This window comes from Bombina bombina, chromosome 8 (genome assembly GCF_027579735.1).
Source record: "Bombina bombina isolate aBomBom1 chromosome 8, aBomBom1.pri, whole genome shotgun sequence".
Lineage (NCBI taxonomy): Eukaryota > Metazoa > Chordata > Amphibia > Anura > Bombinatoridae > Bombina > Bombina bombina.
In genome coordinates this window covers 230,814,736-230,832,461 of record NC_069506.1, presented here as the reverse complement: position 1 = coordinate 230,832,461, position 17,726 = coordinate 230,814,736, and the positions used below count along the sequence as shown (strand labels likewise).

General features: G+C 37.5%; 1 protein-coding gene across 1 annotated transcript in view; it reads right to left on the bottom strand.

The window, feature by feature from the left end:
- PHLDB3 (pleckstrin homology like domain family B member 3) overlaps positions 1-17,726 on the bottom strand; it is a 147,092-nt gene that overhangs the window by 82,115 nt on the left and 47,251 nt on the right. The window contains 1 exon segment of the mRNA XM_053691087.1: positions 4,237-4,635. Coding sequence (XP_053547062.1) covers positions 4,237-4,635 — 399 coding nt within the window.

Here is a 17,726-nt window from a genome sequence, read left to right as displayed (position 1 = left end):
TAATGCTATCAATCACAGAAGCCTTCTCAGAAGTGCTACAATGTGTGCAGTGAATCACTCCAAAAATACTTTATCGCTGTCATATCTGTCATGTAACATCTAATATTGCAGGGCAAGGATCGCATTATACAGAGATTAGATGTAGACTCTAATTAGTATGCTGCCTTCCCCTATTTGTTAGGGTTTTAATAATTGTATCAAAGTCCACAATATAATACAAAGAAAGGTTCTAACACACTTAGGGCCATATTTCAATTATAGGCGTTAAAGGGACATTTGTTACAGCCAGAAATGTTTGCACTTCTTGTTGAGGAGACCACAAAATGAGACCACTGCAAAAAGGAGACCACTGCAGTTCCAAAAGAAGTTTCCTGCTCAAGAAAAAGGAATTCTTTGAAGATCCAGATCAGGACTTTATATGTGTGTATTTAACCTCTTTGCAGGGTTTAAACACAGAGTTCCATAGCAAGCAGTGCTAATAAAAAGCATGCTCTAACAAATTAGAGCATGACATATTTGCACTACAAAGTCCCTTTAAGAAGAGTCTTAAGTAGTCCTACAGGCAACCATTCTTTATTGGCAAATTAGTAACAAAACAAAAAAATCCAAATATTTAGCTCAGTATTTGTGCTGCTGTTCAAGAGACATGAAAAATTTGAAATTGTAACATAACATTTAAATTATATATAGTAAAAAAAAATTGCTATATACTTTATTTATTTTGCCGCAATAGAACGCTGAGGCTTAGAAGTGCCCACTCCAAAGTGCTGAGGGGCATTTCTTCAATTGCAGTAAAGTATTAATGTATTTGGAAAGTTGTGACACTCGGAAGGTACTGTATGTTAATTTGTTGCAAGAAGACTACAAAAAAAGCCTTGTAATAACTGGATGTCAAAATCCCTTTATGAATAGCAGTTAATTTCAACTGTAAACAAAGGGAAGATGGAGAGAGCTGCTACTAATACCAATAATAATGTCTAGTACTGATGCCAAGGCAACCCCTAAATAACGATATGTCCCTCTGAAATACATTGGAAACGATGCAAAGATACAGGACAGATGAAAAGGCTTTTTTTAGTAATTTAAAGGGACAGTAAAGTCAAAATTAAACTTTCATGACTCAGATAGAACATGTAATTTTTAATAAGCTTTCCAATTTACTTCTGTTATCAAATTTGTTTTGTTCTCTTGGTATCTTTTATTGAAGGGTAAAACTAGGTAGGCTCATAAGAGCTCATGAGTGTGCACATGTCTATAGTACTCTATGGCAACAGTATTTTGCAACATTGTTTGTAGCTTTGTTATACAATGTTGCAAAACACTGCTACCATAGAATACTTACAGGGACATTGAATCCAAATTTTTTCTTTCATGATTCAGATAGAGCATGCAATTTTCTAATTTACTCCTATTATCAATTTTTCTTTGTTCTCTTGCTATCTTTATTTGAAAAAGATGGCTTTTAAGCTAAGGAGCCAGCAATTTTTTGGTTCATAACCATGGACAGCACTTGTTTATTGGTGCTGCCAATCAGCAAGGAAAACCCAGGTTGTTCATCAAAAATGGGCCAGCATCTAAAGTTACATTTTTGCTTTTCAAATAAACATACCACGAGAATGAAGAAAATTTGATAATAGGAGTAAATTACAAAGTTGCTTAAAATTGCATGCTCTATCTGAATCACGAAAGAAAAAAGTTGGGTTCAATGTCCCTTTAAAGGGACATTGTACACTAGATGTTTCTTTGCATAAATGTTTTATAGATTATCCATTTATATAGCCCATCTGGGAGTTTTTTTGTAAAAATGTATAGTTTTGCTTATTTGTATATAACATTGTGCTGATTTTCAGACTCCTAACCAAGCCCCAAAGTTTTAGGAGAATACTGATGTCTACAGGCTCCAGCTTGCTCCTGTTTGTGTAAAGTGTCTTTTCATATGCAGAGGAAGGGGGAGGGTCTGCTTTCACTGGGTGTTCCAGTCAACCTAATCAAAAGTGCTAAACTGGGAGCTTCTAAGTAAGTTTTTAAAAGGTTTTAGCCTGGATTTTTAGATCAGCATCTGTGCATTGTATTCTTTATAGTAGTGTCTATTACATGCAGTTATATGAAAATTGGTGTATACGGCCCCTTTAAGAAACGTGCACACTTTTGAGCTCTTCAATAAAAGATACCAAGATTACAAAGCAAATTTGATAACAAGTAAATTGGAAAGTTGTTTAAAACTGCATGCTCTATCCGAATCATAAAAGTTTAATTTTTAACTTTACAGTCCCTTTAAAAAAAAAACAATCCCCCCCCCCCACAGGGAAGTCGCATAATCAAAATATTGTCCCAATACTGATAAAAAATGAAACAGGTTTAATGTATTAAACAATATAAACAATCTTTTTAGAAGTAGGGACAAGCAGTAAAGGTTTTACACTAGCATTAAAGGGACAGTACACTGTAAAATTGTTTTTATATGAATGTATTTTCAATGACTTGTTATACCAGCTGCAGAGTATAAAATTTATGAGAAATTGCATTTTTCGGTTTATTTGTGTATATGAAGTAGCTGATTTTGTGCTTTTAAACCACAGCCTATTACAATGGGTTGAGCTTCAGGTAATATCAGATCTCATTATGTTATCACTTTTATGTACACACACTTGCTTCCTTATCTTATATTTGTCTAGCAAATCAAAGCTCAGTACTTAGAGAGAACAATGGAAAATTATCATTTTATTACTTAACTATCCTGCACCCCACTGAGAGTGTAATCTCTTCTGCTGCTGTGTTTACTTAGGCTATTCAATAGAATATACTCCAGTATAGAAACTTTCAGAATAGGTTGGGATACCACAGGCTAAATCAGCTATTTAAAATGCCAAAATAGGGGTAAAGGAGCTACTTGTAAACAATTTAAAACACTCCAGCATGTAAAATGAATCATTTGGAACAATTTAAAGGGGAGAATTTTTTTGGGTGAACTGTCCCTTTAAGATTCTGTAAGGAACAGGTTTCAGTGCCCGATCAGACATAGCCCCAGCTCTGTAATTCTCTCTCAAACTACCGCTTGTGAGAACCTCAGAAACGGATAGCTGCTGCTACTATTTGTTCACTACCGTGTACCTGCATCTCCAATTTACAGATGTGTGATCGCAACTGGTAACTTCAAGCCTGTCTCAGTTGGACAATACTCTTAGATTACAATAAATTGTAAAATAAAGATACATTTGTCATGGGAGCTTCAGTGTTTGTAATCAATTTGCATAGCTCATCTTGCAAACAATGCATCATCTGCTGAAACTGCTAATGTATACAGATACCAAGGTTGTTTCTATACCACAGTGACTTTGTTGAGTTTTTCATTGTTTGTACCCAACACCTGAGTAGAAAACTGTCCTACAACTGCATATAATAATAATAATAATAAGTAAATCTGCCCTATTGAAATACACATGTAGACACATTATTACAGAACATTACTTTTTTATTAATATGCTTCCGAAAGGGCCAAGTCGCTTTTCATACATATAGTGTCTCAAAACAATGCTAATCCTTCATAAGAATAACAGATCTTCTATAATGGTACAGTCCCATATACATACAAACATGCCCATATAACAGGCATCATATAGAAAACCTGAGTTACACCAGAGCTATAGACTGTGCAGGACTGGACAATGAAGGATACAGTATGGTGCAGATACAGAACACACCTTGCTAAACGGGGAGTTCATGGGTCCGACTCGAACGTACTGATGCTGTTGTGGTGTTCTTCCCGCACAAGCAGAATTAAAGGGACAGGAAACCACAAAAATGTTATTTTGTGATTCAGATAGAAGTAAAATTGAAAGTTGTTTAAAATTGTATGTTCCATTATCAAATGTTCTTCGTTCTCTTTTCCTTTGCTGAAGGAACAGGACTGCACTACTGGCAGCTGGATCAACATGTCTAGTTAGCCAATCACAAAAGACAAGTGTGTGCCGGCACCAATCAGCAGCTAACCTCCCACCAGTGCAAGATATGTGCGTATTCCTTTTCAACAAGGGATACCCAAGAGAGCAAAGCACATTTGAACATAGAACTATCTGAATCAGGCGAGTTTAATTTTGGCTTTCCTATCCCTTTAACGTTGGCCCTACAGATACTAATAGATTGCGGTGAGATTCCCTTTTGGAGTAAGTTGATAACTCAGGATAATTCTTGATTACCCCATCTCATTACTAGGTAAAGCTGCTCTGTTCAAGTTACCTCAATATTCACCTCCCTCCTCTGCAACTGTAGTTCTCTGATCTGCTGCTCTAGCTGTGATATTCTGTTCATGACCTTCATCTGCTCGACCTCAAGCCGCCTCTGAACCGGACTGCCAACCACCTCCCCCTGCTTGTGCAGACTGCCAGTCGTCTCTTTCTGCTGGGATAGAGCGCCAACCACTTCTTCTGGCTGTGACCGAGTGCCAACATCATCTTCTTGCCTGTATAGAGTACCAAGCACCTCCCCCTGCTTGTGCAGACTGCCAGTCGTCTCTTTCTGCTGGGATAGAGCGCCAACCACTTCTTCTGGCTGCGACAGAGTGCCAACATCATCTTCTTGCCTGTAGAGAGTACCAGACACCTCTTCCTGCTGGGTCAGGTTGCCAGGTATCTCCTCCTGATGGAATAGAGCACAGGAAATAGATTAGAAAACTCTACAGCTATGGAAACAATATAAAAATAATGAATGTCTCTTATTTAACTGAAATGGTTACTTGATAAAACATTCTTGTTCACAACAAAAAGAATGTAAAAAAACAAACAAACAAACTATGAAGCCTTAAAAGGACATGAAACCAAATTTCGTTTTCCTTTCACGAAGAGCATGTTATTTTAAAAACTTTCCTATTTACTTCTATTATCTAATTTACTTTATTCTCTTAATATCCTTAGTTGAAAAGCATCTCTAACTATGCTCAGTAGCTCCTGATTGGTGGCTGCACATAGATGACTGGTGTGATTGGCTGCCCCAATTTGCATTGCTATTTCTTCAACAAATGATACATGACGAATGAAACAAATTACATAATAGAAGTAAATTGGAATGTTGTTTAACATTGTATTCTCTATCTGAATCATGAAAAAAAAATTGGGGTTTCATGTCCCTTTAATTTAGATAAATATATAGATGATATGCGCTTCACAATCCCATTTATATGTTTACTCAGCTAATCTCAATGTCCCATAACACATTGCAGCACTTTTTTCCATTGTTTTTTTTAGGAGTATTATGATTATTAAATTGCCTTTCTTTAACACACATCTTTAACAAAGATTATATTCTATGTACTAGATCAATATTCATTAAAATACTTCTTTTCTGCTTGATGCGGGTCAGTATCAGTGGGAAATTCTTGTGCCAAAATAAATGCTTTTGTTTTGTTAAAATAGTTTATTTTTAAATCCTTTTGTTATTTCAAATCAGGATACGTGACTTCATCAATTAGCTGTAATCCTTCATCCTGATCGGGGGTAGCAAGGGTTAAACAATAATTAAATATTCTAACAAGAGATAATTTTATTTTTGTAGCAGAATGTCCCTTTAAAATACCAAAAAGGTATTAGAATAAAAATCAGTGTTATCAGATATACTAGAATAAATGTTTATGATCTAGTGTTGTAGTGGGAGACTGGTGATGTACAAAAATGTTGATAAATGGTTGTAAACAAGTATTCCAAAAAATATGAAAATCTTAGGAAGAGAACAAAATGGGCACCAAGATTAGAATATTGTCATTTAAAAAGGGGCAGTATATTAAAAACTAAACGGTCATGATTCAGAAAGAGAACGCGTTTTTAAACCAACTTTCCTATTTACTTCAATTATAAAATATACTTTATTCTCTTGGTATCATTTGCTGAAGAGTAAACCTAGGCAGCATCAGGAGCACTATTGGGAGCTAGCTGTTGATAGGCGGCTGCATTTATATGCTTCTTGTCATTGACTCATCCGATGTGCTCAGTACCTCCCAGAGATGAAATTTAAACAAAGGATACCAAAATAATTAAAGGGACACTGTATACTAGATTTTTCTTTGCATATATGTTTTGTAAATGATCCATTTATATAGCCTATCTGGGAGTGTTTTTGTAACAATGTAAAGTTTTGCTTATTTTTTAATAACATTGTGCTGATTTTCAGACTCCTTACCAAGCCCCTAAGTATTAGATGTAGTCCCAAGTCTACATATTCCTGCTTGCTCCTGTTTGTGTAAGTGTATTTACATATGCAGGGGAGGGGGTGGGGGGAATCTCTGCTTGTCTGTTCCTCTTGCTTTCTCAGCCTCTTTCAATGGGTGTCCCAGCCTAACCTAAATAACATTGCTAAACTGGGAGCTTCTAATTAAGTTTTTAATAGGTTTTATACTGGATTAGGTCAATATCAGTACTATAAAGAAGAACATGCACAGTCTATTACTTTAGAATTATATGAAAATTGGTGTATACTGTCCCGTTAAGCATCTTTTTAAATAGGCAGATGTTCTTTAAAACTATAAGCTCTATCTGAATCACAAACGTTTAATTTTTACTTTACTGCCCCTTTAACTACAATGAAAGCTGTGAACGTGTTCTATTATTGGATACATTTTCAGTATTGCAGCGACAAGTAGCGTGACTAATATGACAACTATTTCATCCCGATTAGCACTGATACAAAGGAAATATATTTTGGAGTCTTTGTCCTTTACACAATTTCACCTTGTCCTAGCTAACCTCAGATTATCGCACTATGACTCACTGCCACTTTGTCACATGGAAAGCAACAAGGCTTTAGGAGGGAAGCGATAATAGGTTTAAGATATGAAAGACCCCCCTTCCCCCATAACATATATAGAAGTGTTAAGATCATCTTGTTCTGGAATTTTTGCCCACTTGTAAATATTATTTCACTGCTTTGGTAAGTGTGCTGACATTTTGTTCCATAAATGCTTTTGTTTTGCAGCAAGAATCCCATAATTTGCTGTTAGAATTTCAGATTCAGCCATATATAAAGCAATGCATGCAGGGAAGAGAACTTACCTCAGTAACCATACCCACAAAACTTACTGCTGATGCGCTTGGCTAAAATGGATTATTATAAATACAGTTTACCTCAGAAAAGAAGTTTTATCAATATAAAAGATAGTCCGTTGCCCAATTTTGTACTCCACCACTAAAATTTCTTACTAATCCAGCACTAAAAAATGAAATTTCTTGTAAATCCAGGATAAAAAGACTAATGTAATATTTTACCCATGGCCCACCATACATTTCAAATAAAAGCACCAAAGAAAAGAGGGGGGGCATTTTAAACCAAATTACTTCATATAAAGGGCAAAATTACGAGTGAAGCGCTATTTTGAGCTTGCAAGTTATCTTTGCAACATAGACGGCTTTTTGCGCTGGGTTTTTAAGAGTTGAAAGCAAAAAGTTTGCGTGCAAGAAAAACCAGGCACGCACAAAAAGATAGACTTTGCATTAACATATTCTTCTTATTATTGACTTCAACGGAATGGAACGCTCAAACTGAAAGGAAAAAAAAAATGAACACCCGTACTTTCATTAACATTAATTATGAATATTTCACATTCCAATGTTCTTCACATTCAGAGCAATGTACTTTTTATTATAAATACATATTTCTAAATAAATATATCTGTTTATACCTGTATATCTATTCCTATAGATAACATAATTTATGTAAGAACTTACCTGATAAATTCATTTCTTTCATATTAGCAAGAGTCCATGAGCTAGTGACGTATGGGATATACATTCCTACCAGGAGGGGCAAAGTTTCCCAAACCTCAAAATGCCTATAAATACACCCCTCACCACACCCACAATTCAGTTTAACGAATAGCCAAGAAGTGGGGTGATAAAAAAGTGCGAAAGCATATAAAAAAAGGAATTGGAATAATTGTGCTTTATACAAAATCATAACCACCACAAAAAAAGGGCGGGCCTCATGGACTCTTGCTAATATGAAAGAAATGAATTTATCAGGTAAGTTCTTACATAAATTATGTTTTCTTTCATGTAATTAGCAAGAGTCCATGAGCTAGTGACGTATGGGATAATGACTACCCAAGAAGTGGATCTTTCCACACAAGAGTCACTAGAGAGGGAGGGATAAAATAAAGACAGCCAATTCCTGCTGAAAATAATCCACACCCAAAATAAAGTTTAACGAAAAACAGAAGCAGAAGATTCAAACTGAAACCGCTGCCTGAAGTACTTTTCTACCAAAAACTGCTTCAGAAGAAGAAAATACATCAAAATGGTAGAATTTAGTAAAAGTATGCAAAGAGGACCAAGTTGCTGCTTTGCAGATCTGGTCAACCGAAGCTTCATTCCTAAACGCCCAGGAAGTAGATACTGACCTAGTAGAATGAGCTGTAATTCTCTGAGGCGGAATTTTACCCGACTCAACATAGGCAAGATGAATTAAAGATTTCAACCAAGATGCCAAAGAAATGGCAGAAGCTTTCTGGCCTTTCCTAGAACCGGAAAAGATAACAAATAGACTAGAAGTCTTACGGAAAGATTTCGTAGCTTCAACATAATATTTCAAAGCTCTAACAACATCCAAAGAATGCAACGATTTCTCCTTAGAATTCTTAGGATTAGGACATAATGAAGGAACCACAATTTCTCTACTAATGTTGTTGGAATTCACAACTTTAGGTAAAAATTCAAAAGAAGTTCGCAACACCGCCTTATCCTGATGAAAAATCAGAAAAGGAGACTCACAAGAAAGAGCAGATAATTCAGAAACTCTTCTAGCAGAAGAGATGGCCAAAAGGAACAAAACTTTCCAAGAAAGTAATTTAATGTCCAATGAATGCATAGGTTCAAACGGAGGAGCTTGAAGAGCTCCCAGAACCAAATTCAAACTCCAAGGAGGAGAAATTGACTTAATGACAGGTTTTATACGAACCAAAGCTTGTACAAAACAATGAATATCAGGAAGAATAGCAATCTTTCTGTGAAAAAGAACAGAAAGAGCAGAGATTTGTCCTTTCAAAGAACTTGCGGACAAACCCTTATCTAAACCATCCTGAAGAAACTGTAAAATTCTCGGTATTCTAAAAGAATGCCAAGAAAAATGATGAGAAAGACACCAAGAAATATAAGTCTTCCAGACTCTATAATATATCTCTCGAGATACAGATTTACGAGCCTGTAACATAGTATTAATCACGGAGTCAGAGAAACCTCTTTGACCAAGAATCAAGCGTTCAATCTCCATACCTTTAAATTTAAGGATTTCAGATCCTGATGGAAAAAAGGGCCTTGTGACAGAAGGTCTGGTCTTAACGGAAGAGTCCACGGTTGGCAAGAGGCCATCCGGACAAGATCCGCATACCAAAACCTGTGAGGCCATGCCGGAGCTACCAACAGAACAAACGAACATTCCTTCAGAATCTTGGAGATTACTCTTGGAAGAAGAACTAGAGGCGGAAAGATATAGGCAGGATGATACTTCCAAGGAAGTGATAATGCATCCACTGCCTCCGCCTGAGGATCCCGGGATCTGGACAGATACCTGGGAAGTTTCTTGTTTAGATGGGACGCCATCAGATCTATTTCTGGAAGTTCCCACATTTGAACAATCTGAAGAAATACCTCTGGGTGAAGAGACCATTCGCCCGGATGCAACGTTTGGCGACTGAGATAATCCGCTTCCCAATTGTCTACACCTGGGATATGAACCGCAGAGATTAGACAGGAGCTGGATTCCGCCCAAACCAAAATTCGAGATACTTCTTTCATAGCCAGAGGACTGTGAGTCCCTCCTTGATGATTGATGTATGCCACAGTTGTGACATTGTCTGTCTGAAAACAAATGAACGATTCTCTCTTTAGAAGAGGCCAAAACTGAAGAGCGCTGAAAATTGCACGGAGTTCCAAAATATTGATCGGTAATTTCACCTCCTGAGATTCCCAAACTCCTTGTGCCGTCAGAGATCCCCACACAGCTCCCCAACCTGTGAGACTTGCATCTGTTGAAATTACAGTCCAGGTCGGAAGCACAAAAGAAGCCCCCTGAATTAAACGATGGTGATCTGTCCACCATGTTAGAGAGTGTCGAACAATCAGTTTTAAAGATATTAATTGATATATCTTCGTATAATCCCTGCACCATTGGTTCAGCATACAGAGCTGAAGAGGTCGCATGTAAAAACGAGCAAAGGGGATCGCGTCCGATGCAGCAGTCATAAGACCTAGAATTTCCATGCATAAGGCTACCGAAGGGAATGATTGTGACTGAAGGTTTCGACAAGCTGTAATCAACTTTAGACGTCTCTTGTCTGTTAAAGACAGAGTCATGGACACTGAATCCATCTGGAAACCCAGAAAGGTTACCCTTGTCTGAGGAATCAAAGAACTTTTTGGTAAATTGATCCTCCAACCATGATCTTGAAGAAACAACACAAGTTGATTCGTATGAGATTCTGCTAAATGTAAAGACTGAGCAAGTACCAAGATATCGTCCAAATAAGGAAATACCACAATACCCTGTTCTCTGATTACAGACAGCAGGGCACCGAGAACCTTTGTAAAAATTCTTGGAGCTGTAGCTAGGCCAAACGGCAGAGCCACAAATTGGTAATGCTTGTCCAGAAACGAGAATCTCAGGAACTGATAATGATCTGGATGAATCGGAATATGCAGATATGCATCCTGTAAATCTATTGTGGACATATAATTCCCTTGCTGAACAAAAGGTAAGATAGTCCTTACAGTTACCATCTTGAACGTTGGTATCCTTACATAACGATTCAATATTTTTAGATCCAGAACTGGTCTGAAAGAATTCTCCTTCTTTGGTACAATGAAGAGATTTGAATAAAACCCCATCCCCTGTTCCGGAACTGGAACTGGCATAATTACTCCAGTCAACTCTAGATCTGAAACACATTTCAGAAATGCTTGAGCTTTTACTGGATTTACTGGGACACGGGAAAGAAAAAATCTCTTTGCAGGAGGTCTCAACTTGAAACCAATTCTGTACCCTTCTGAAACAATGCTCTGAATCCAAAGATTGTGAACAGAATTGATCCAAATTTCCTTGAAAAAACGTAACCTGCCCCCTACCAGCTGAGCTGGAATGAGGGCCGCACCTTCATGTGGACTTAGAAGCAGGCTTTGCCTTTCTAGCTGGCTTGGATTTATTCCAGACTGGAGATGGTCTCCAAACTGAAACTGCTCCTGAGGATGAAGGATCAGGCTTTTGTTCTTTGTTGAAACGAAAGGAACGAAAACGATTATTAGCCCTGTTTTTACCTTTAGATTTTTTATCCTGTGGTAAAAAAGTTCCTTTCCCACCAGTAACAGTTGAAATAATGGAATCCAACTGAGAACCAAATAATTTGTTACCCTGGAAAGAAATGGAAAGTAAAGTTGATTTAGAAGCCATATCAGCATTCCAAGTTTTAAGCCATAAAGCTCTTCTAGCTAAAATAGCTAGAGACATAAACCTGACATCAACTCTGATAATATCAAAAATGGCATCACAGATAAAATTATTAGCATGCTGAAGAAGAATAATAATATCATGAGAATCACGATGTGTTACTTGTTGCGCTAAAGTTTCCAACCAAAAAGTTGAAGCTGCAGCAACATCAGCCAAAGATATAGCAGGTCTAAGAAGATTACCTGAACACAGATAAGCTTTTCTTAGAAAGGACTCAATTTTCCTATCTAGAGGATCCTTAAACGAAGTACCATCTGACGTAGGAATAGTAGTACGTTTAGCAAGGGTAGAAATAGCCCCATCAACTTTAGGGATCTTGTCCCAAAATTCTAATCTGTCAGACGGCACAGGATATAATTGCTTAAAACGTTTAGAAGGAGTAAATGAATTACCCAAATTATCCCATTCTTTGGAAATTACTGCAGAAATAGCATTAGGAACAGGAAAAACTTCTGGAATAACCACAGGAGCTTTAAATACCTTATCTAAACGTTTAGAATTAGTATCAAGAGGACCAGAATCCTCTATTTCTAAAGCAATTAGAACTTCTTTAAGTAAAGAACGAATAAATTCCATTTTAAATAAATATGAAGATTTATCAGCATCAACCTCAGAGACAGAATCCTCTGAACCAGAGGAGTCATCAGAATCAGAATGATGATGTTCATTTAAAAATTCATCTGTAGGGAGAGAAGTTTTAAAAGATTTTTTACGTTTACTAGAAGGAGAAATAACAGACATAGCCTTCTTTATGGATTCAGAAACAAAATCTCTTATATTATCAGGAACATTCTGCACCTTAGATGTTGAGGGAACTGCAACAGGCAATGGTACTTTACTAAAGGAAATATTATCTGCTTTAACAAGTTTGTCATGACAATCAATACAAACAACAGCTGGAGAAATAGCTACCAAAAGTTTACAGCAGATACACTTAGCTTTGGTAGATTCAGCACTTGACAGCGATTTTCCTGTAGTATCTTCTGGCTCAGATGCAACGTGAGACATCTTGCAATATGTAAGAGAAAAAACAACATATAAAGCAAAATTGATCAAATTCCTTAAATGACAGTTTCAGGAATGGGAAAGAATGCCAAAGAACAAGCTTCTAGCAACCAGAAGCAATAAAAAATGAGACTTAAATAATGTGGAGACAAAAGTGACGCCCATATTTTTTCGCGCCAAATAAGACGCCCACATTATTTGGCGCCTAAATGCTTTTTGGCGCCAAAAATGACGCCACATCCGGAACGCCGACATTTTTGGCGCGAAATAACGTCAAAGAATGACGCAACTTCCGGCGACACGTATGACGCCGGAAACGGAAATAGAATTTTTGCGCCAAAAAAGTCCGCGCCAAGAATGACGCAATAAAATGAAGCATTTTCAGCCCCCGCGAGCCTAACAGCCCACAGGGAAAAAGTCAAATTTTAAGGTAAGAAAAAATGGTCAAATCAAAATGCATTATCCCAAATATGAAACTGACTGTCTGAAAATAAGGAAAGTTGAACATTCTGAGTCAAGGCAAATAAATGTTTGAATACATATATTTAGAACTTTATAAACAAAGTGCCCAACCATAGCTTGGAGTGTCACAGAAAATAAGACTTACTTACCCCAGGACACTCATCTACATATAGCAGATAGCCAAACCAGTACTGAAACGAGAATCAGCAGAGGTAATGGTATATATAAGAGTATATCGTCGATCTGAAAAGGGAGGTAAGAGATGAATCTCTACGACCGATAACAGAGAACCTATGAAATAGACCCCTTAGAAGGAGATCACTGCATTCAAATAGGCAATACTCTCCTCACATCCCTCTGACATTCACTGCACACTGAGAGGAAAACCGGGCTCCAACTTGCTGCGGAGCGCATATCAACGTAGAATCTAGCACAAACTTACTTCACCACCTCCATCGGAGGCAAAGTTTGTAAAACTGAATTGTGGGTGTGGTGAGGGGTGTATTTATAGGCATTTTGAGGTTTGGGAAACTTTGCCCCTCCTGGTAGGAATGTATATCCCATACGTCACTAGCTCATGGACTCTTGCTAATTACATGAAAGAAATATAGGTATATATATATGCATTTTACATGAACACTATCAGATATAGAAATGTATTTATATAATAATAAAAAGTAAAAAAAAATCCTATGTGAAGAACATGGAATGTATAATATGCACAACACGCATTGGGGTTCGCAATTTAGGACTAACACGTTTAGGTTAGGGCACATGAAGAATTGCTATGTTCAATGCACGGCATTCTAAATGAATAGAATATAAATATATTTTATTAATTTACTTACAGTATGAATAATTATTTAAAAAAAAAATTGTATTGATATTTTTTAATTGTTTATAATGAAAGCTTTTTCTATTGGCTGATTTGAATCTGAAATTGAAAATCAACCAATAGGAATGTAAGGGTACCTCCCATTCAAAATTCAGTGTGCGACTGGTGACCGAATAAAGAGGTTGTCTGCAACAGAGAATAAGAAGATGGATGAAGAAAATAAGATGGACCACCGCCACCCGGATTCATCTTTGGGGTTTAGTGTTACAGGGTTTTTGTTTTTTTTGGGGGGGGGTTCCCCTGGACAGCAAAAGAGCCAAATGCCCTGCCATATGCAATTTTTACAGTAGTTTTTATAGATATATTTTTTGATTTTGTTTGTGGTGGGGGAGGGTTATTGTAGAGGTTTGTAGACTTTTCAGAAAAAGAGCAGGCACTTTAGGGAAATGCCCTAAAAAAAGCAATTTTAAGGGCTATTTCTGTATTTTAGTGTTTATTTTGGGGTGGGGTTTTTTTTAAATGGTGTTTTAGAATAGGCATTTCTGGAAATGTGTTTGTTGTTTTTTTGTAATGGTAGTTTTTTAAGTAATGTTAGGTCATTTTTTTAAGTAATGTTAGGTTTCTTTTAAAGGTAAGGTTAGGTTTCTTTTATTTTTTTCAGGTAAGGTTAGTCTGTTTGGGGGTAACTTAGGGGATTTAGATGTTAGTATGTTACTTTGCTATGGGAGTTGTGACAGTTTAGGGGTTAATAGTGTAGCTGGTACTTTGTGTGGGCTATGTGGTGGGTTAGAGGTTAATAGTGTAGTGTGTTACTTTGCAATGGGGGTTGTGGCGGTTTAGGGGTTAATAGTGTAGCTGGTACTTTGTGTGGGCTATGTGGTGGGTTAGAGGTTAATAGTGTAGTGGGTTAATTTGCTATGGGGGTTGTTGCGGTTTAGGGGTTAATAGTGTAGATGGTACTTTGTGTGGACAATGTGGCGGGTTAAAAGTAAATAGTGTAGTGTGGACTATGTGGCAGGTTAGAGGTTAATAGTGCAGTGTGGGCTAAGCGGCGGGTTAGGCGTTATTAGAGTAGGGGGCTCATAGCGATTTGTGCTCGAGTATGGGTGTTTTTTCTACTTTTCTCTCTCCATTGAAGTCACTGAGAAAGTACGTTAACGTGGTTGCGATATTGTAACTTCTGCTGTTTGCGCACATCGGGTTAGCATGCAAGCGAAAAAAAATATTTACTTTCAACTTGTAATATGTGCGCTACCTAACACATGCAAAGAGCCGAAATCGAGCCGAGTTAGCGTGCAAGCAGGAGCAGTAATTACCGCTCCACTTGTAATCTAACCCATAATCTGTATCCTGTTATACATATAGAAAACATCATTTATGTAAGAACTTACCTGATAAATTCATTTCTTTCATATTAGCAAGAGTCCATGAGCTAGTGACGTATGGGATATACATTCCTACCAGGAGGGGCAAAGTTTCCCAAACCTCAAAATGCCTATAAATACACCCCTCACCACACCCACAATTCAGTTTAACGAATAGCCAAGAAGTGGGGTGATAAGAAAAAAGTGCGAAAGCATATAAAATAAGGAATTGGAATAATTGTGCTTTATACAAAAAAATCATAACCACCACAAAAAAGGGCGGGCCTCATGGACTCTTGCTAATATGAAAGAAATGAATTTATCAGGTAAGTTCTTACATAAATTATGTTTTCTTTCATGTAATTAGCAAGAGTCCATGAGCTAGTGACGTATGGGATAATGACTACCCAAGATGTGGATCTTTCCACACAAGAGTCACTAGAGAGGGAGGGATAAAATAAAGACAGCCAATTCCTGCTGAAAATAATCCACACCCAAAATAAAGTTTAATGAAAAACATAAGCAGAAGATTCAAACTGAAACCACTGCCTGAAGTACTTTTCTACCAAAAACTGCTTCAGAAGAAGAAAACACATCAAAATGGTAGAATTTAGAAAAAGTATGCAAAGAGGACCAAGTTGCTGCTTTGCAAATCTGATCAATCGAAGCTTCATTCCTAAACGCCCAGGAAGTAGAAACTTACCTAGTAGAATGAACTGTAATCCTTCGAGGCGGAATTTTACCCGACTCGACATAGGCATGATGAAATAAAGATTTCAACCAAGATGCCAAAGAAATGGCAGAAGCTTTCTGGCCTTTTCTAGAACCGGAAAAGATGACAAATAGACTAGAAGTCTTTCGGAAAGACTTAGTAGCTTAAACATAATAATACAAAGCTCTAACAGCATCCAAAGAATGCAATGATTTCTCCTTAGAATTCATAGGATTAGGACATAATGAAGGAACCACAATTTCTCTACTAAGGTTGTTAGAATTCACAACCTTAGGTAAAAAATTCAAAAGTAGTTCGCAGCACCGCCTCATCCTGATGAAAAATCAGAAAAGGAGACTCACAAGAAAGAGCAGATAATTCAGAGACTCTTCTGGCAGAAGAGATGGCCAAAAGAAACAAAACTTTCCAAGAAAGTAATATAACGATCAAAGAATGCATGGGTTCAAAAGGAGGAGCTTGAAAAGCCCCCAGAATCAAATTCAAACGCCAAGGAGGAGAAATTGACTTAATGACAGGTTTTATACGAACCAAAGTTTGTACAAAACAATGAAATATCAGGAAGATTAGCAATCCTTCTGTGAAAAAAGAACAGAAAGAGCAGAGATTTATCCTTTCAAGGAACTTGCGGACAAACCTTTATCTAAACCATCCTGAAGAAACTGAAAAATTCTCGGTATTCAAAAAGAATGCCAAGAAAAAATGATGAGAAAGACACTAAGAAATATAAGTCTTCCAGACTCTATAATATATCTCTCTAGATACAGATTTACGAGCCTGTCACATAGTATTAATCACAGAGTCAGAGAAACCTTCTTTGACCAAGAATCAAGCGTTCAAACTCCATACCTTAAAATTTAAGGATTTGAGATCCTGATGGAAAAAAAGGACCTTGCGACAGAAAGTCTGGTCTTAACGGAAGAGTCCACAGCTGGCAAGAGGCCATCCGGACAAGATCCGCATACCAAAACCTGTGAGGCCATGCTGGAGCTACCAGCAGGACAAACGAGCATTCCTTTAGAATCTTGGAGAATACTCTTGGAAGAAGAACTAGAGGCAGAAAGATATAGGCAGGACGATACTTCCAAGGGAAGTTTCTTGTTTAGATGAGAAGCCATCAGATCTATTTCTGGGAGTTCCCACATTTGAACAATCTGAAGAAATACCTCTGGGTGAAGAGACCAATCCGCTTCCCAATTGTCTATACGTGGGATATGTACCGCAGAGATTAGACAGGAGCTGGATTCCACCCAAACCAAAATTCGAGATACTTCTTTCATAGCCAGAGGACTGTGAGTCCCTCCTTGATGATTGATGTATGCCACAGCTGTGACATTGTCTATCTGAAAACAAATGAACAACTCTCTCTTCAGAAGAGGCCAAGACTGAAGAGCTCTGAAAATTGCACGGAGTTCAAAATATTGATCGGTAATCTCACCTCCTGAGATTCCCAAACCCTTTGTGCCGTCAGAGACCCCCACACAGCTCCCCAACCTGTAAGACTTGCATCTGTTGAGATTATAGTCCAGGTCGGAAGAACAAAGAAGCCCCCTGAACTAAACGATGGTGAACTGTCCACCATGTCAGAGAGTGTCGTATAATCGGTTTAAAGATATTAATTGAGATATCTTTGTGTAATCCCTGCACCACTGGTTCAGCATACAGAGCTGAAGAGGTCGCATGTGAAAACGAGCAAAGGAGATCGCATCCGATGCGGCAGTCCTAAGACCTAAAATTTCCATGCATAAGGCTACCAAAGGGAATGATTGTGACTGAAGGTTTTGACAAGCTGATATCAATGTTAAATTTCTCTTATCTGACAAGGACAGAGTCATAGACACTGAATCTATCT